The sequence below is a fragment of the Scyliorhinus torazame genome, chromosome 5, assembly GCF_047496885.1.
Source record: "Scyliorhinus torazame isolate Kashiwa2021f chromosome 5, sScyTor2.1, whole genome shotgun sequence".
Lineage (NCBI taxonomy): Eukaryota > Metazoa > Chordata > Chondrichthyes > Carcharhiniformes > Scyliorhinidae > Scyliorhinus > Scyliorhinus torazame.
The window spans coordinates 194,277,925-194,298,640 of record NC_092711.1 but is presented as its reverse complement, the minus strand read 5'-3'; the positions used below and the strand labels follow the sequence as shown (position 1 = coordinate 194,298,640).

The following is a 20,716-nucleotide window of genomic DNA, read 5'->3' as shown; positions in this document are numbered from 1 at the left end:
GCCCCTTTTTTTTGACAAGAGTGGTTGCTTCTCTGTTCCTGGATTAGCGGAGTTCTCCAAAACATGGAACTGAAGCAGTTCACAGTTTGTGTCTTTTGTTTGCTTCTCGCACTGTGTGCAGACGTTCACCTCCTGTGCCATGTGCAGTTCCGTAATATTGTGTCGATATCCCGGAGAAGGCCTGGCCAATGGACTGTGCCTTCGGCTTTCTTTTTGCACGTTTTCTTTCCATTATGCTCTGCATGGTGCATGGAGTTCGCTCAGAACCATCGATCTTAAAGATTTCGCAATTACTATTCACTTTTATCACACTCCATCTGCAACACTCAAACCCTGCTGTCACGTTGCAGAAACCGGAGCAGGATTCTCTGGGCCATCCTTCGCGAAGATATCTTCACACCTTTTGCAACATTGGGTCTTTCTTGATTTCTTCTCTTAATTTGACATCATCAATACAGGTCATCTATTGTGGAGGTTCTTTTTGCGCTTCTTTACATATACCATTGTATGAATCCAGTCTGTGGGGGCTTCAATATGCTTAATAACACCCAAGGCAGTCAGTCTCTCTAGCTCTGCCCTTATTTTATCCCTTAATGGCGCCGGCACATGTCTCGATGCATGATTCACAGGCTTCACATCTTCCTTCAATTGAATCTTGTAAGTGTATGGTAATGTACCAAAATCTTGGAAAATGTCAGGGAAATCATTCAGTATGGAGTCGCCTGAGAGTTGAGGGCCTGTTGCAGCATTGTCTGCACTATAGACTTGTCGGATTAGCTGTCCACACACGCCTCAACTCCAATTAAAGACTTGCGGTCCACTGCCACAACAGAAAATTTCAACTTGTACATTTTATTTTTGACACCGAAATCAAGCTCACATGCTCCTAACGACGAGATTTTGTTACCATCTCTTAATAATACTGTTCTGGTGATTATTTTTGGTTGAATTCACAGCTTTTTTGCATCAGACAGATATGAATAATAATAATCTTTATTGTCATAAGTAGGCTCACATTCATATTGCAATGAAGTTACTCTGGTCCTAGTCGCCACATTCTGGCACCTGTTCGGGTACACAGAGGGAGAATTCAGAATGTCTAAATTTTTTGACAGAGTGGTTGCTTCTCTGCTTCTGGATTAGCAGCGTTCTCCAACACTTGGAGGTTGATGAGGTTGATAAGGTTGGCCTTCGCACCAGTGTCAAGCTTGACTGTTATCACTGTGCCATTTATCTTAATGGTTCTGTTCATTTATCTTTATGATGATCTGCCTTCAATTTACTGTTGCTGCAGATTGAAACAAATACATTGCCATTTTGTATGACTTGAGACTCCTCTGTTGCCGGATGCCGATATCATAATCGGCGATCGCGCGCAGAATCCCTGTTTACGACCAAATCGGGGGCGGCGCCTGTTTTCGGATGCTTCACCCCTCCAAAACAGCGTCATCAAGGAGTACGCCGGACGCTGTTGGGACAGCCTCAGGACGTTACCTTAAGGCCCTCCCCCGATGCTCTGCCGCCGATGGGCCGTGTTCCCGATGGCATGAGACACGTGTGCTCTCAATTTTCGTGAACCCGGCGTAGCGGCTGCAGACTGTGTCCAGCGCGCCACAGTCGGGGGTGGGGAGGAGCCGTGCTACTGGCCGGGGGGGCTTCAGCCAGGGCTGGAGTGACTGGTGGGGTGTGGGCCGGGGGTGGCAAGGGGGTGACCAGGGGGGCACTATCTGGCAGGTTGTGTCTGCGTGCGGCCGATGCCATGTTGTATGGTGTGACTGCTGCAGTTTGCCCGGCAATGGACCCGGCAATTCTCCAGCCGTTGAGATTGGGAAGGCCGTGCGTTTTACGTGGCGTGGCTGCTAGCCCCTCACCGGTTAGAGGATCAGTGCTGTGGCCTCGCTGAATTTTTCGTTGTAAAACCAGGCACTTCCTCCAGACATAGCCTCAAAATCGGAGAATCCAGCATCTTGTCTTTGCTGGAGATCATGTCTACAAAAAAAGTGTCCTCCAGACACACCTCATCAAATGCCTTTTGCCACATCACAGACACAAAATGGAGGGGGATGGACACTCAGAATGGCCACCTGCACTGGGAGCACGTTTCTTATTCAGCTGCGTCACCACACTAATGGTGTCAGCCGCCTCTTCTGCCTTTGCACCGAAATTACGGAGATTCAAAGTGTTGACTGCTTTGCAGCAAGCTCACTAGCGTGACATATTTGAATTGCACTTTCAGGTTGCAGGTCTGTTTCCCGCAGAAGCTGCTCATGCACTTTATCACTGGAGATTCCAAAAACTATCTGGTCTCATATCATTGACGACAGGATTTTTTTCTCGGGGAGCAATGCTGATTGCATTGTTGAAATACTTCTTTGAATCTTTTGCTATCAGCCTTGTTTTCAAATACAAGTGTTGAATGTTTCAATTGCTTGGGGACCTGCAACAGTGAGCAGCAACATGATACGCCTCTCATTGGGCTGTGGTCTGCAGACCAAGGGCTGAAACATAGAATTTAAACTGTTGCTTAAACACCCTCCAATTCTCGTCTATGTTACCGGTAATCAAAAGCTGTTGAGGCACCTTGATGCCTTCCATCCTGGGCTTCGAAGTTTTACCGCACGTTGAGCACCAGATGCCAGTAGCTTGCAAGGCTGGTAGCAAAGATGCATTTCCTTCCTTATCCTTCAAGGTTACCTTTAGTGGTTCAGATATTTTCGTACAGAATCTTCTAGTTCTTGTTAAATCCTGGTACCAAGTCATGTTCTGTTGACTGACCAAAGTGAATGATGAGCTATCGAACATTTAGTTTAAATAATTTATTGTAGAACAACTGCGTGATAAGATAACTAGGGTAAATAAAATAATAAACTACTAACACTAATTAACGATTGTGGAAACACTGCAAAATACGTCTATCCACCAGCACGACCTACTCCCAACTCCCAGACCATAAGATCATGCTGTCACCGAGTGGTCGGAGGTTGTGCATTACATTATGTACAAACTTGCCTCATGCACATCATCACATTCCCTTTCCTTTGGAAAAATGAAATGATTTACATGCATTAAATTACTTGTTACATTTCATCATGATATGCATAACTACATACATGTTCAGAATAATTGTTTTTACAGTCTGTTAGAAGTTCAGTCTTTCTGGCTTGAATCTTATTCTTGTAGAGCTTCCGAGTGTCTGCTGAACTGGCAAAGGTTCTTCATGTTCTCTAGTGTTTGTTGCTTCAGTTTGATGTTCTTCGTGTATTGATGTATAATCCTCTTTTTGTGTTTGTTCCGTATGTTCTTCAGATGTTTTAGGACGGCTCCATGCTTCTTCTGGCAGTTGCATCACAATGGTTTGAGGCATTTTGGAGACTCATCGGCAAACCTCTTTGTTGATTTGGCTTGAACTCTCTCCATCCCCCTTTTTTGACAGAGTGATTGCTTCTCTGCTTCTGGATTAGCGGAGTTCTCCAACACATGGAACTAAAGCAGTTCACAGCGTGTGCCTTTTGTTTGCGTCCCACACTGTGTTCAGACTGTCTCCCTCTGCCTCCCAGTCTCCACCTTCATCTGCCTCCACATTGCCAACTCACTCTGTCACCATGTGCCACTGCCTCCCTGTGTCTCACTGCCACACAATCCTGCATCATATATCTACAGTCAATCACGGATAAATGTCATTCTATGTATTCTATGAATTAATCACGTTGCTAACATCGTGTTCTATTCACCCCACAGGCAGCCTGTGAAGTTTTCTGTATCGATGAGGAATCTTTAGGAAATGACGAGAACTCAGATTTCCACAATGACAGTGCTTGGAAACCAAACAAATATAGATTGTCTGTCGTGCCTGACGTGATAGAACTAGCATCAGGTGAAACTTGACGGATGCTACATTTCAGGACTGCACTACGTGTGTTTGTGTGTGTGTGTGTGTGTGTGCGTGTAAAACCCAATTTTTTTTAAATTCTTCAGATAATGGTCCAATTCTCCTTTGAAAACTATACTCGCTCTGTATACTTCCCTCACACCTTATCTATGACTTGTACTATCACTCCTTTCTCCATCTCTTTCAAGGACTCTAAATGAGTACTTTGCATTAGTGTTCACCAAAGGACTTTGTGGAAGATGATTTTGGGGTAGGGTGTGTGGACAATCTGGATCATGTTAACATTGAAAAGGAGGGGGCAGCACGGTGACACAATGGTTAGTATTTCTGCCTCACGGCGCCGAGGTCCCGGGCTCGATCCCAGCTCTGGGTCACTGTCCGTGTGGAGTTTGCACATTCTCCCCGTGTTTGCGTGGGTTTCACCAAAGATGTGCAGGATAGTTAGATTGGCCATGCTAAATTGCCCCTTAATTGGAAAAAATTAATTGGGTACACTAAATTTTTTTAAAACATTGGTTTTTTTAAAAGATATTAAGGTAGATAAGTATCCTAGGCTGGATGGGATTTATCCCAGAATACGGGAAACAAGGGAGGAAATTGCTGGGGCCTTGACTGACATCTTTGTATCCTGGTTGGCTACAGATGAGATTCCAAAGGGCTGGAGAATAGCTAATGTGGTACCGCTGTTTAAGAAAGATAGCAGAGATAATCCTAGAAACTATAGGTCAGTGAGCCTCACGTTGGTAGTAGGTAAATGATTGGACAGAGTTCTCAGAGACAGGATTTATACCCATTTGGAAACAAATGTACTCATGAACGATAGACAGCATGGTTTTGTGAAGGGGAGGTTGTGCCTCATTAACTTGATCGAGTTTTTTGAGGAGGTAACAAAGATGATTGATGAGGGAAGGGCGGTGGATGTTGTTTACATGGACTTCAGTAAAGCCTTTGACAAGGTGCTCATTTCAGACTGGTACAAAAGGTGAAGGCACACAGGATCAGAGGTGAGGTGGCAAGATGGATACAGAACTGGCTCGGTCACAGAAGGCAAAGTAGTGGAAGGGCGTTTTTCTGATTGGAAGGCTGAGACTAGTGGTGTTCCACAGGGATCTGTGCTTGGGCCTCTGTTGTTCGTAGTGTACGTCAAGGATTTGGAGGAAAATGTAGCCGGTCTGATTAGTAAGTTCGTGGATGGTGGAATGGCAGATAGTGTTGAGGATTGTCAGAAGATACACAGGACATAGATAGGTTGGAGACTTGGGCAGAGAAATGGCAAATAGAGTTTAATCCGGACAAATGTGACGTAATGCATTTTGGTAGGTCTAACATAGAGGGAAAATATACCATAAATGGCAAAACTCTTGGGAATATAGAAAGTCAGAGATCTGGGCGTGCAGGTCCACAGATGTTTGAAGGTGGCAACACAAGTGGACAAGGTAGTCAAAAAAACATATGGAATGCTTGCCTTCATTGGAAGGGGCATCGAGTATAAAAACTGGCAAGTTGTGTAGAAGCTTGGCACTTGGAATATTGCGCACAATTATGGTCGCCACACTTCCAGAAGGATGTGGAGGCTTTGGAGAGGGTGCAGAGGAGATTTACCAGGATGCTGTCTGGTCTGGAGGGTGTTCGGTATGTGGAGAGGCAGAATGGACCCAGACTGTTTTCATTAGTAAGACAGAGGTTGAGGGGTGACCTGATAGAGGTCTACAGGATTATGAGGGGCGTGGATAGAGTGGATGGGCAGACACTCTTTCCCGGGTGGAGGGGTCAGTCACCAGGGGGCATAGGTCTCAGGTCCTTGCAGTAAGGTTTAGAGGAAATGTGTGAGGCAGGTTTTTTACGCAGTGAGTGTAAGTGCCTGGAACGTGTTGCCAGGGGAGGTTATGGAAGCAGATATATTAACAGCGTTCAAAATGACAAACACATAGATAAGGGGAAGGGTTCAGAGGGATACAGCACAAGGAGGTGCTGAGAGTTTTGGCAAAGTTTGGTATCATGGCCGGTACAGGTTTGGAGGGCAGAAGGGCCTGCTCCTGTGCTGTACTGTTCTTTGATCTTTTTCATGTCCTCTTGTACATTCTTTTGCAATCTGTCATGCTCCCTCTTCCTAACATGATGATTTTTCCACCTTATTTTCAAATGCCCAGCTGCCTTTCTCTTGTTCTGTCTCATTTTCTCTCTGTCTCTCTTTTATTAGGAACTCTCACATTGCACTCACTCCCACTGCTTCCTCTCTGTTCTCTTCTGGGATAAAAATCAGCTAATGTTCTCAGCCTTCTCTCTTTTTGAACAGCTCTCAGTCACTTGCACAATCGGAAACTTTTTCAAACACGGATATTATCCAGACGGAATCTCCAGCATGAGAGCTCTGGGTAAGTGAAGGGTTTTAACATTTTAGATTCTTGCTGGGGTTTCAGTAGCAATTGCATCAGGGTGGTCAACTGCAGCATTGTCTGACTTGTCCCAGAATTTGGCTTCCTCTGCCTAGCCTTCCTAGACCACTTGTCGAGGAATCTCTGTCCAGGCTATTTGTCCTTGGTTCCCGGATCAATTTAACCTGGATTCCCAGGTCCATGTGTCCAGGATTCCTGGGGCTATTTGTCCAGCATTCCCAGGGCCTTTTATCCAGGATTTCCAGAGCCAATTGTCCCTGGATTCCCAGGGTATTTGTCCAGAATTCCCAGGGCCATTTGTCCAGGATTCCCAGGACTATTTGTTCGGGGTTTATATTCCCTTCAACCCTTCAATTCGTTGTAGCCTCCTGTTCCATTCTGCCTGGTGCTCTTCCAGCCACTCATGCTCTCCCTGTGATCGTCTACTTACTAAATCCTTCATAATTTTAAAAGCTACTAGATTTCCACCTTTTTGAAAGAAGACCTACAGCCAGTTCTGCCTTGCTGGTGATTCTCAAATAGGAGAAGATTTAACAAAGTGAGCATTGTTCCTACAGAAAGTGTGTCTGGAGAATTGATGATGGGAATTAGGGCTTTGGTGCATGAATCATAGAATTACAGTGCAGAAGGACGCCATTCAGCCCATCGAGTCTACATCAGCCCCTGAAAGAGCACCCTACCTAAACCCACACCTCCACCCTATCCCCGTAAACCATTAACCCCACCTAACCTTTGGACACTAAGGGCAATTTAGCATGGCCAATCCACCTATCCTGCATATCTTTCGACTGTGGGAGGAAACCGGAGCACCCGGAGGAAACCCACGCAGACACGGGAAGAACGTGCAGACTCCGCACAGATAGTGACCCAAGCCGGGAATCGAACCCGGGTCCATGGCGCTGTGAAGCAACAGTGCTAATCACTGTGCTACTGTGCCCCCCATTATTAATAATTAAACAATTATTTTGTATCTTTATTCACTACAGACAACATAAGTAACATTCCAAAAATCAGAAAATGAAGGAAGGGTCGAACGCAGGAAAATTACAATCACAAGGGAAGTGATATTAAGCAAATTGTCTGTGGGCTGACAAATCCCCAGGGCCAAATGGACCTCATACTAAGGTTTGAAATAAATGACCAATGAGATGCATTTGTTTAATTTCCCCAAATTCCCTAGATTCAGGAAAGTTTCATTAGATTGGGAGATAGCAACTGTAACTCCTTTCTTCAAAAAGGGAGAGATAAAGAAACTACAGACCAGTTAGCCTCACATCTGTATTTAATTTTACATATGTTCGGATGGGGCAGTTTTTGTACAGTGTGTGCAGGAGAGTTTCCTGACACAATATGTGGATAGGCCGACAAGAGGTGGGGCCACATTAGATTTGGTACCGGGTAATGAACCGGGCCAAGAGTTAGATTTGTTTGTGGGAGAGCACTTTGGAGATAGTGACCACAATTCGGTGTCTTTCAATGGAGAGGGATAGAGCAATACGGCAGGGCAAGGTTTATAATTGGGGGAGGGATAATTATGATGCGATGGCAAGAATTTGGGAGCATAAGATGGGGACAGAAACTGTCAGGGAAAGGCACAAATGAAAAGTGGAAGGTGTTCAAGGAACAAATACTGCGTGTCCTTGATACGTATGTCCCTGTCAGGCAGGGAGGAAATGGCCTCAATTAAGTCACCTCTTAACCTTCTTCTCTCTAACGAAAACAGCCTCAAGCCCCTCAGCCTTTCCTCATAAGATCTTCCCTCCATATCAGGCAACATTCTGGGAAATCTCCTCTGCACCCTTTCCAATGCTTCCACATCCTTCCTATAATGCGGCGACTAGAATTGCACGCAATACCCCAAATGCGGCCGCACAAGAGTTTTGTACAGCTGCAACATGATCTCATGGCTCCGAAACTCAATCCCTCTACCAATAAAAGCTAACACACCGTATGTGTTCTTAACAACCCTCTCAACCTGGGTGGCAACCTTCAGGGATCTATGTACATGGACACCGAGATCTCTCTGCTCATCCACACTGCCAAGAATCTTACCATTAGCGCAGTATTCTGTCTTCCTGTTATTCCTTCCAAAATGAATCACCTCACACTTTTCTGCATTAAACTCCATTTGCCACCTCTCAGCCCAGCGCTGCAGCTTATCTATGTCTCTCTGTAACTTGTAACATCCTTCCGCACTGTCCACAACTCCACCGACTTTAGTGTCATCTGCAAATTTACTCACCCATCCTTCTACGCCCTCGTCCAGGTCATTTATAAAAATGACAAACAGCAGTGGCCCCAAAACAGATCCTTGTGGTACACCACTAGTAACCGGGCTCCAGTCTGAACATTTCCCATCAACCACCACCCTTTGTCTTCTTCCAGCTAGCCAATTTCTGATCCAAACTGCTAAATCTCCCTGAATCCCTTGCTTCCGTATTTTCTGCAGTAGCCTACCGTGGGGAACCTTATCAAACGCTTTACTGAAATCCATATACACCACATCAACTGCTTTACCCTCATCCACCTGTTTGGCCACCTTCTCAAAGAACTCAATAAGGTTTGTGAGGCACGACCTACCCTTCACAAAACGGTGTTGACTATCTCTAATCAAATTATTCCTTTCCAGATGATTATACATCCTATCTCTTATAAACCTTTCCAAGATTTTGCACACAACAGAAATAGACCACAACTGGTCTATAGTTACCTGGGTTGTCTCTACTCCCCTTCTTGAACAAGGGGACAACATTTGCTATCCTCCAGTCTTCTGGCACTATTCCTGTAGACAAAGATGACTTAAAGATCAAAGCCAAAGGCACAGCAATCTCCTCCCTAGCTTTCCAGAGAATCCTAGGATAAATCCCATCCAGCCCAGGGATGAGTGTAAGAATCAATCCAATTTCTGTTAAAATTACAGAGTCCTAAAAAGGATCTTACTTCCTGTACAGTTGAGAGTTCTTTAGCTGCTTTGATGGCAGCCGTTCTGTCCTGAGTATGTTCCCTTTTTCCTTTGGATATTTTCTGACCTAAGTAGACAACTTCTTCTTGGGAAATCTGGGCTTTGGCAAAACTAGCTTTGTGACTATTAGTACTGAGGTGCACATCCTCCCCGTGTCTGCGTGTGTTTCCTCCGGGTGCTCCGGTTTCCTCCCACAGTCCAAAGATGTGCAGGTTAGGTGGATTGACCATGATAAATTGCCCTTAGTGTCCTAAATTGCCCTTAGTGTTGGATGGGGTTACTGGGTTATGGGGATAGGGTGGAGGTGTTGACCTTGGGTAGGGTGCTCTTTCCAATGGTGCAGATTCGATGGGCCGAATGGCCTCCTTCTGCACTGTAAATTCTATGATAAATTCTATGATGTGTTCTATGTGATTCAATCTGGTGTATATTTGTCCATATCCCGTTACTTCATGTGATTTTCCTATGGTGATGAGCCATATTAATATTCCCAAGCTATTTACTGTAACCCCCATTAACATTGTTGCCCCCCCCATTTCAACCAATCTAGCCTATTCCTAATCCTAATTTCTTTCATTCCTTCTTCAAATTTGATCCTTATTTTTTTCTTGAGTGTAGTCCTCTTTTCTCGTCCAAACAAATAGGTCTGTATTATTTTTTCCATCTGTAAAACCAAACGAACAAGTCAAGGTTGGAGAGGGCCCTATTTCTTAATTTGTATTTTTCTACTCTTATTTGGATGTACCAGAAGTGCTCTCCAGGACCTCCGGATTTCCTTTCCTTTTTTAACTGGTTTGTTTTTCTGATCATTTACGCACATTGTACAATTAAGGCCTTCTATCATTGCACCCCTGAGTGAGATTCGAAGAATCTCTCTATTGTTATTTAATTGGGTCAGATGTTTGAGCTCTGATACAATTTATTTTGCTCCAGACGCCATTCTTCACTAATTAAACTGTATGTTCTCCCAAATCTTGAACGACCGTGTATTTACCTTTCACTGCTTCACTGATTACTTTTCCTGTTGTTTTAGTTGGTAGTCAAACTTCATCACCTACTTGGTAATTTTCTGATTCACTTGGGCCCTCTGGTCCCTGAGAGCCAGAGGTTCCAAGGTTACGATTAAGGTCAAATACTATTCTCTCAATGTCTTTATCCCAACCGTTATTCTGATTTTTTATTATCTAATCCTTTCCTTTTCTTACAGATTGCTCTGTCATTCCATTATTATCAGGTGCATATTTCACGGCCCAATTTATTCTTATTCCTCTGTCCGCACAAAGGTTAATCACGGTATTATTTTCAAAGTGTGTGAGGTACCCTCAATAACGATGCTTAGAGATTAAACTGTAAAGAAGGCTTTATTAGACTAATAACTATACTACAGCTAGAGACGAGAGCTGACTGTTACACAGACCATGAGGCAGGCCTTTATGTATGGCTCCCAGGTGGGCGGAGCCAGGGGCGGAGTCCCCAGGGTTCCAAGCCCGGTCTTAAAGGGGACATCACCTTACATGATGATAAGGCAGTAACCGTTCATCACAGTGTGACACATTGTCCATTCTAAGCGATTCTGGTCTACCTTTGGAGGTCATCATTTCTGCCAATGCCTTTTTGGTAGTGGCTCCATTTGCTTTGCTGGTTGCTCTAAGATTAATTTCTCCCGTGCAGCTATCAGCTTGACTAAAAAGTACAAATTACCTTTGCTGCTTCTCGGAAAAAGAGTTCCTGCACAATTTAATGACCATTCTTCCATTGATTTCTCGGTTTTTATGCTCCCATATGTTTTATTCCCTCTCTGTCCTCCACAGGCCATACATAGTTCACATTTTCTCCTTACTGCTGTTAAGCATTGCCTCCAATAGGCTATTTTAATTTCTAACTTTTTCAACTCCCTTGCAACTACAGTATTACCTCCATGCCCTGTAGCTTCATGCATGTGTTTGATCGCCGCTTGATGTGCGGCCGCTGTGTTTACAATAGTCCCCAAGATTAACATTCAAAGTCTGGCTAACTCATCCACCTCCTTATTGCCTTTACACAGTTCCATGGTTCCCTTTGTGTGTGCTTTCTGATGAATAGTCTGGATTTCTATATCGACTAAAACTTTGTCAATCTCTTCCCATTGTTCTTTTTGTTCCAATAGTTTATTTTTACCGTTTGTCCAACCGTTTAATTTCCAAAACATCAATTCTTTCTCTAATCCTTGTTGCGCATAAAAGCTGTCTGTTACTATGGTTACTTCGTGCAGTTCGTTCTGCTGGCAGTCTTTTAACCCTGCAATACTCCATAAACTTTTGCTGCTTACGCCGACCCAAACTCGAGCAGCTGCATGTTTCTGTTTGTTTCCGCTCACAATTAGAGATATAGCTTGACTTTCATTTGCAAATTTACATAGTGTTTTAAGAATCCCGATTAGATCTCTATGTTTTCAGGCTTTAGTTACTCAAACAAAGAATGCTACTCCTCCTTTCGGATAAGTCTCTCTCATCCAGGAGCTTTGTGTCTCTTTTAATTTTAGCCACTATTGTTCCATTGCTTTATTCCTCTCGGCCATGTTCCAGGACAAGAGGATTACACGAATTGCCATTTTTGGGGATTTTCTAATTTTCTGTTCCTGGTTGTCCCTTTCAAGTGCATTCTGAAATTAAGGATAAATCTCCTTTCTGGGTCTTTTCCACGGGTACTGAGGCAACTATCTTCCTGTTTTAGTTAAGGGTCGATTGATTGGTCTTTAAAGGTTTCTAGGTGTCCCTATTTCTCAAGGTTTACCCTCTCAATCTGCCTGACTGTAAGGATGATTTCTTTTTTGCTCGCTTTTTACCAGTAATGGATGCAAGATTTTTCGTGGGTTCACTAAGATGACTTGCGGACTTGTTCTCAAGGGCAGTTTCTTTCGAACAACTGACTCTCACACCCAACCTAAGTTTTACGTCCCACAATCCACAGAAATATCCTTATACAAAAGTCAATAACACATGACTTCTCAAACTAAACTTGGCGGGTAAAGTTTGACTTACACATAGACTAGAAACTTCTTATATTCTAACCTCTGTTCGCTAGCTAGAAACTTCTTATATTCTAGCCCCTCACATTGGGCGCCATGAAGTGAAAATCACCACTATTCTTTGAAATCTCCCCCTGAACTAAAAAGGGTCAAAAAAGATGTTCTAAATGTTGAACAAGGATGTTCACTCCTTGACTCCTTCGCAGACTTAAGTAGGTGCTATTCAGGTCAAACTAGTGTTTCAGTTATCCCCGGTATAACCTATATCTTCAAAGAAGGTTTTATCTACTTACCACTTAGTAGCTTCGATCCTGGGTCCTGCCTTGCTAAGAAAGCATAGTAGACTTATCGATAGTTTGTAATAACCAGTTTCAGGTTACGGTTAATTATTAAATTACTTTATTTTACTTCAAAAGATAATATCACTGTCTTTACAACAAGTAAAAAAATCTTGCTTCAGGATTTTCCTTTCTGGTTGTTCGAACCATCGTGGCCCCCTTGACAATCTCTCTTCTTATCTGTGGGTGTTCTCAGTTGCTTCGATTCCTTTTCGGCCCCTGCATTCAATCATTCCCATGTACCGAAGCAGTTCTGAGGGCTGGAAGTGAATGGTACTCGCTGCGAGCGATTCAGAATATTTATTTATCCTTCTCACAGCCATGCTGGTTACATTTTATTATATGTTTCAATGATGAACATTGGTAAAAAATGCTTTGATGCTTGCCTCAAATCTTAGAGGAGTGATATTTCCGGTTCTAGTCATGTTTAAACTGACTCCTTCTTGGTGCTAATTTATGCTTTATTAGACTCTGGCAATTTTTATCAACTGCTTGCTAAAATAATTAACTTCTATGAAAGTGTGAACTATTGTTTCCTTTATGTAACTAAAAACTTAAATCCCTAGTGTTTCTTTAACTTGAATGGACAGCAGCAGGTTACAGCATGAACTGTCTCAAGCTGGTTTTCAAGCTGATAAAGGCTATTTGCATTTCAAACCCTCTTTTCTGAATGCTGTTAACCTTTTGTCGGATTTTTGCTTACTTTTTCTCATATTCCTTCGGGTTTTGTCAGACCTTCATGTTTCAAATGACATCTTTCCCATTTTACTTTACACACTTTAATGTCGGTCTTGATTTCTTCCTTGAACTCCCTTAGTTTCCAGGTGACGAACGTCCTCCATCCACCCTCCCAGTGAGTGGGAGCCCCTTGTGCTGAAGTGGCCGGCGTTTTGTCACCTCCTGCGTCCGTGGTCTCGACCACTTGTTCCTGCTGGTTTCTGCCGCTTTTTGTTTCTTTGCGGCTTCTGCAGCTATTGTTGCTGGGCATTGTCTCTTGTGCTGCTGTTAGGTAGGGGGAGGGGTTACTTTTTTCCCTGTGCAGCATTCCCTCAGTGCTGACTCTCTGACAGTGCAGCACTCCCTCAGTGCGGACCCTCTGACAGTGCAGCATTCGCTCAGTGCGTCCTTCTGACAGTGCAGCATTCCCTCAGTGCTGACCCTCCGACAGTGCAGCATTCCTTCAGTGTTGACCCTCCGACAGTGCAGCATTCCCTCAGTGCGGACCCTCCGACAGTGTAGCATTCCCTCAGTGCTGATCCTCCGACAGTGTAGCATTCCCTCAGGGCTGACCCTCCGACAGTGCAGCATTCCCTAAGTGCTGACCCTCCGACAGTGCCGCATTCTCTAAATGCTGACCCTTCAACAGTGCAGCATTCCCTCCGACAGTGCTGCATTCCCTCAGTGCTGACCCTCCGACAGTGCAGCATTCCCTAAGTGCTGACCCTCCGACAGTGGAGCATTCCCTCGACAATGCTGCATTCCCTCAGTGCTGACCCTCCGACAGTGTAGCATTCCCTCAGTGCTGATCCTCCGACAGTGTAGCATTCCCTCAGGGCTGACCCTCTGACAGTGCAGCATTCCCTAAGTGCTGACCCTCCGACAGTGCCGCATTCTCTAAGTGCTGACCCTTCAACAGTGCAGCATTCCCTCCGACAGTGCTGCATTCCCTCAGTGCTGATCCTCTGACAGTGCAGCATTCCCGAAGTGCTGACCCTCTGACAGTGCAGCATTCCCTCCGACAGTGCTGCATTCCCTCAGTGCTGACCCTCTGACACTGCAGCACTCCCTCAGTGCTGAACCTCTGACACTGCAGCATTCCCTCAGTGCTGACCCTCTCAACAACGTAGCACTCTCTCAGTGCTGACCCTCCAGAAGTGCAGCACTCCCTCAGTACTGACCCTCTGACAGTGCAGCACTACCTCAGTACTGACCCTCCTATAGAATCATAGAATCATCGAAGTTACAGCAGAGAAGGAGGCCATTCGGCTCATCGAGTCTGCACCCGTCCTTTAAACAGCACGCTTATTAAGCCCACGCCTATAGTGCAATAATATTTTACACTGAGTTGCCCCAAGTAAATAGCTTGTTTGAGACATTCTAACTATTTGATTTGAGCTGATCTTGCCGATAACCGTGACACCTCCTCTGCCAATCAGATAAGCAGACCAAACATCTTAATAATCATTGCACCAGTTTCCACCTTCCTCTGTAATAAACCTGACAGGATCTTGAAGATGGAAGGCAATTTGAACATTTGCACACTCTTTGAAAGAACTACCACATACATAATAGCCGAGATTTTGGGTCCGCATTTGTCACAACGCTCCTTGTTTTTTGACATGTTTTCTATTTTGCCTGCAGCCGATCAACCATCCTGGTATGTCTTCAGGCTTCAGATTCACAGGAGCTGAAATACGTTCCGGGAGATCATGTGGGAATTCACCCAGGCAATCAGGAGGAGCTGGTCGAGAGGATGATGGAGAGGATGGTGGAGTTGCCAGCATTTAATGACACCATCTGTATGGAGACAGTTTTCGAGACACAAACTGAACAAAGTGAGAGCAGCGAGTTGGTCCTATTTACATTATCTTAACATCACCTGTAATTTCCCCTCCAAGTCACAGACAGACTTGGAAATATATCACCATTCCTTCACTGTTGCTGGGTCAAAATCTTGGAACTCCCTCCCTAACAGCACTTAGAACATAGAACATAGAACGATACAGCGCAGTACAGGCCCTTCGGCCCACGATGTTGCACCGAAACAAAAGCCATCTAACCTACACTATGCCATTATCATCCATATGTTTATCCAATAAACTTTTAAATGCCCTCAATGTTGGCGAGTTCACTACTGTAGCAGGTAGGGCATTCCATGGCCTCACTACTCTTTGCGTAAAGAACCTACCTCTGACCTCTGTCCTATATCTATTACCCCTCAGTTTAAAGCTATGTCCCCTCGTGCCAGCCATTTCCATCCGCGGGAGAAGGCTCTCACTGTCCACCCTATCTAACCCCCTGATCATTTTGTATGCCTCTATTAAGTCTCCTCTTAACCTTCTTCTCTCCAACGAAAACAACCTCAAGTCCATCAGCCTTTCCTCATAAGATTTTCCCTCCATACCAGGCAACATCCTGGTAAATCTCCTCTGCACCCGCTCCGAAGCCTCCACGTCCTTCCTATAATGCGGTGACCAGAACTGTACGCAATACTCCAAATGCGGCCGTACCAGAGTTCTGTACAGCTGCAACATGACCTCCTGACTCCGGAACTCAATCCCTCTACCAATAAAGGCCAACACTCAATAGGCCTTCTTCACAACCCTATCAACCTGGGTGGCAACTTTCAGGGATCCATGTACATGGACACCTAGATCCCTCTGCTCATCCACACTTCCAAGAACTTTACCATTAGCCAAATATTCCGCATTCCTGTTATTCCTTCCAAAGTGAATCACCTCACACTTCTCTACATTAAAATCCATTTGCCACCTCTCAGCCCAGCTCTGCAGCTTATCTATATCCCTCTGTAACCTGCTACATCCTTCCACACTATCGACAACACCACCGACTTTAGTATCATCTGCAAATTTACTCACCCACCCTTCTGCGCCTTCCTCTAGGTCATTGATAAAAATGACAAACAGCAATGGCCCCAGAACAGATCCTTGTGGTACTCCACTTGTAACTGAACTCCATTCTGAACATTTCCCATCAACCACCACCCTCTGTCTTCTTTCAGCTAGCCAATTTCTGATCCACATCTCTAAATCACCCTCAATCCCCAGCCTCCATATTTTCTGCAATAGCCTACCGTGATAGCTTTGCTGAAATCCATATACACCACATCAACTGCTCTACCCTCGTCTACCTGTTCAGTCACCTTCTCAAAGAACTCGATAAGGTTTGTGAGGCATGACCTACCCGTCACAAAGCCATGCTGACTATCCCTGATCATATTATTCCTATCTAGATGATTATAAATCTTGTCTCTTATAATCCCCTCCAAGACTTTACCCACTACAGACGTGAGGCTCACCGGTCAATAGTTGCCGGGGTTGTCTCTGCTCCCCTTTTTGAACAAAGGGACCACATTTGCTATCCTCCAGTCCTCTGGCACTATTCCTGTAGCCAATGATTACATAAAAATCAAAGCCAAAGGTCCAGCAATCTCTTCCCTGGCCTCCCAGAGAATCCTAGGATAAATCCCATCAGGACCCGGGGACTTATCTATTTTCAGCCTGTCCAGAATTGCCAACACCTCTTCCCTACGTACCTCAATGCCATCTATTCTATTAGCCTGGGTCTCAGCATTCTCCTCCACAACATTATCTTTTTCCTGAGTGAAAACTGACGAAAAATATTCATTTAGTATCTCGCCTATCTCTTCAGACTCCACACACAACGTCCCCATCCCTGTCCTTAACTGGTCCTACTCTTTCCCTCGTCATTCGCTTATTCCTGACATACCTATAGAAAGCTTTTGGGTTTTCCTTGATCCTACATGCCAAATACTTCTCATGTCCCCTCCTTGCTCGTCTTAGCTCTCTCTTTAGATCCTTCCTCGCTACCTTGTAACTATCCATCGCCCCAACTGAAACTTCACACCTCATCTTCACATAGGCCTCCTTCTTCCTCTTAACAAGAGATTCCACTTCTTTGGTAAACCACGGTTCCCTCGCTCGACGCCTTCCTCCCTGCCTGACCGGTACATACTTATCAAGAACACGCAGTAGCTGATCCTTGAACAAGCTCCACTTATCCAGTGTGCCCAACACTTGCAGCCTACTTCTCCACCTTATCCCCCCCAAGTCACGTCTAATGGCATCATAATTGCCCTTCCCCCAGCTATAAATCTTGCCCTGCGGTGTACACTTATCCCTTTCCATCATTAACGTAAACGTCACCGAATTGTGGTCACTGGCTGTACCTACACCTCACAGGCAGCAGCAATTCAAGAAGGCAGCTCACCCCCACCTTCTCAAGGGCATTGAGCCTGTCCAGCAATGCTCACATTCTATGAAGGAATAATTAAAATCCTGTTGCTGCTCTTGTTATGACACCCAGGCTGAGTGCTCGGTCAATTCCAGTCCCACAGACCCCCAAAGTCCCAACATAAGTGAATTAACCAATAATTTGAGTATTCTCCTGAGATCTTTGATCCTTGACTGTTCCAATGAGGTACAGGCACCATATTTGGAAGTAAAACATTAAAAAACTTGATTTACAACACAGAAAAGGATGAATATATAATGATAAGAATGGGAATATGGTCTGCTAATCTATTTCCCAATTTCCATCCAATCCTCTACCCAGACACACACAAGACAAACATACAGTGGGGTAGGGAAAGGATTGACAATAACAAGGATTAAAAGGTGTGAGATAGAACAAAGAACAAAGAAATGTACAGCACAGGAACAGGCCCTTTGGCCCTCCAAGTCCGTGCCGACCATGCTGCCCGACTAAACTGCAATCTTCTACACTTCCTGAGTCCGTATCCCTCTATTCCCATCCTATTCATGTATTTGTCAAGATGCCCCTTAAACGTCACTATCATCCCTGCTTCCACCACCTCCTCCGGTAGCGAGTTCCAGGCACCCACTACCCTCTGTGTAAAAAAACTTGCCTCGTACATCTACTCTAAACCTTGCCCCTCTCACCTTAAACCTATGCCCCCTAGTAATTGACCCCTCGACCCTGGGGAAAAGCCTCTGACTATCCACATGTCTATGCCCCTCATAATTTTGTAGACCTCTATCAGGTCGCCCCTCAACCTCTGTCGTTCCAGTGAGAACAAACCGAATTTATTCAACCGCTCCTCATAGCTAATGCCCTCCATCCCAGGCAACATTCTGGTAAATCTCTTCTGCACCCTCTCTAAATCCTCCACATCCTTCTGGTAGTGTGGCGACCAGAATTGAACCCTATACTCCAAGTGTGGCCTGACTAAGGTTCTATACAGCTGCAACATGACTTGCCAATTCTTATACTCAATGCCCCGGCCAATGAAGGCAAGCATGCCGTATGCCTTCTTGACTACCTTCTCCACCTGTGTTGCCCTTTTCAGTGACCTGTGGACCTGTACTCCTAGATCTCTCTGACATTCAATACTCTTGAGGGTTCTACCATTCACTGTATATTCCCTACCTGCATTAGACCTTCCAAAATGCATTACCTCACATTTGTCCGGATTAAACTCCATCTGCCATCTCTCCGCCCAAGTCTCCAAACAATCTAAATCCTGCTGTATCCTCTGACAGTCCTCATCGCTATCCGCAATTCCACTAACCTTTGTGTTGTCTGCAAACTTACTAATCAGACCAGTTACATTTTCCTCCAAATCATGTATATGTACTACAAACAGCAAAGGTCCCAGCACTGATCCCTGCGGAACACCACTGGTCACAGCCCTCCAATAAGAAAAGCATCCTTCCATTGCTACTCTCTGCCTTCTATGACCTAGCCAGTTCTGTATCCACCTTGCCAGCTCACCCCTGATCCCGTGTGACTTCACCTTTTGTATTAGTCTACCATGAGGGACCTTGTCAAAGGCCTTACTGAAGTCCATATAGACAACATCCACTGCCCTACCTGCATCAATTATCTTTGTGACCTCCTCGAAAAACTCTATCAAGTTAGTGAGACATGACCTCCCCTTCACAAAACCATGCTGCCTCTCACTAATACGTCCATTGCTTCCAAATGGGAGTAGATTCTGTCTCGAAGAATTCTCTCAAGTAATTTCTCTACCACTAATGGTTCTTTGCTGATGATATCGAGGTCTTTGTAGCCAGCGATCTTTTCATGGTGGTCTTCAGCTAGAATCTGCAGGATGTAGAACACTCTCTGATAAACCACTTTCACTTTTAACATTTAACAACTCCTCACACTGAGAATTTAACCTCAGCATTCTCTACCTGAGAATTTAAACAAAGGTTGTCCGCCGCTCCATTCATAGAACATAGAACATAGAACATTACAGCGCAATACAGGCCCTTCGGCCCTCGATGTTGCGCCGACCTGTGAAACCAATCTAAAGCCCATCTACACTATTCCCTTATCGTCCATATGTCTATCCAATGACCATTTGAATACCCTTAGTGTTGGCGAGTCCACTACTGTTGCAGGCAGGGCATTCCACACCCTTACTACTCTCTGAGTAAAGAACCTACCTCTGACATCTGTCTTATATCTATCTCCCCTCAATTTAAAGCTATGTCCCCTCATGCTAGACATCACCATCCGAGGAAAAAGGCTCTCACTGTCCACCGTATCCAATCCTCTGATCACCTTGTATGCCTCAATTAAGTCACCTCTGAACCTTCTTCTCTCTAACGAAAACAGCCTCAAGTCCCTCAGCCTTTCATCATAAGATCTTCCCTCCATACAAGGCAACATTCTGGTAAATCTCCTCTGCACACTTTCCAATGCTTCCACATCTCCTATAATGCGGCGACCAGAATTGCACGCAATACTCCAAATGCGGCCGCACCAGAGTTTTGTAGAGCTGCAACATGGCCTCATGGCTCCGAAACTCAATCCCTCTACCAATAAAAGCTGACACACCGTATGCCTTCTTAACAACCCTCTCAACCTGAGTGGCAACTTTCAGGGATCTATGTACATGGACACCGAGATCTCTCTGCTCATCCACACTGCCAAGAATCTTACCATTAACCCAGTACTCTGTCTTCCTGTTATTCCTTCCAAAATGAATCACCTCACACTTTTCTGCATTAAACTCCATTTGCCACCTCTCAGCCCAGCGCTGCAGCTTATCTATGTCCCTCAGTAACTTGTAACATCCTTCCGCACTGTCCACAACTCCACCGACTTTAGTGTCATCTGCAAATTTACTCACCCATCCTTCTACGCCCTCGTCCAGGTCATTTATAAAAATGACAAACAGCAGTGGCCCCAAAACAGATCCTTGTGGTACACCACTAGTAACTGGACTCCAGTCTGAACACTTCCCATCAACCACCACCCTTTGTCTTCTTCCAGCTAGCCAATTTCTGATCCAAACTGCTAAATCTCCCTGAATCCCTTGCTTCCGTATTTTCTGCAGTAGCCTACCGTGGGGAACCTTATCAAACGCTTTACTGAAATCCATATACACCA

General features: G+C 44.8%; 1 protein-coding gene across 1 annotated transcript in view; it reads left to right on the top strand.

Moving 5' to 3' along the window:
- Positions 1 to 20,716, top strand: part of LOC140420857 (nitric oxide synthase 1-like) — a 514,337-nt gene that overhangs the window by 410,881 nt on the left and 82,740 nt on the right. Inside the window, exons 17-19 of the mRNA XM_072504947.1 lie at positions 3,739 to 3,874; positions 6,186 to 6,264; positions 14,954 to 15,147. Coding sequence (XP_072361048.1) covers positions 3,739 to 3,874; positions 6,186 to 6,264; positions 14,954 to 15,147 — 409 coding nt within the window. The remainder of the gene's footprint in view (positions 1 to 3,738; positions 3,875 to 6,185; positions 6,265 to 14,953; positions 15,148 to 20,716) is intronic.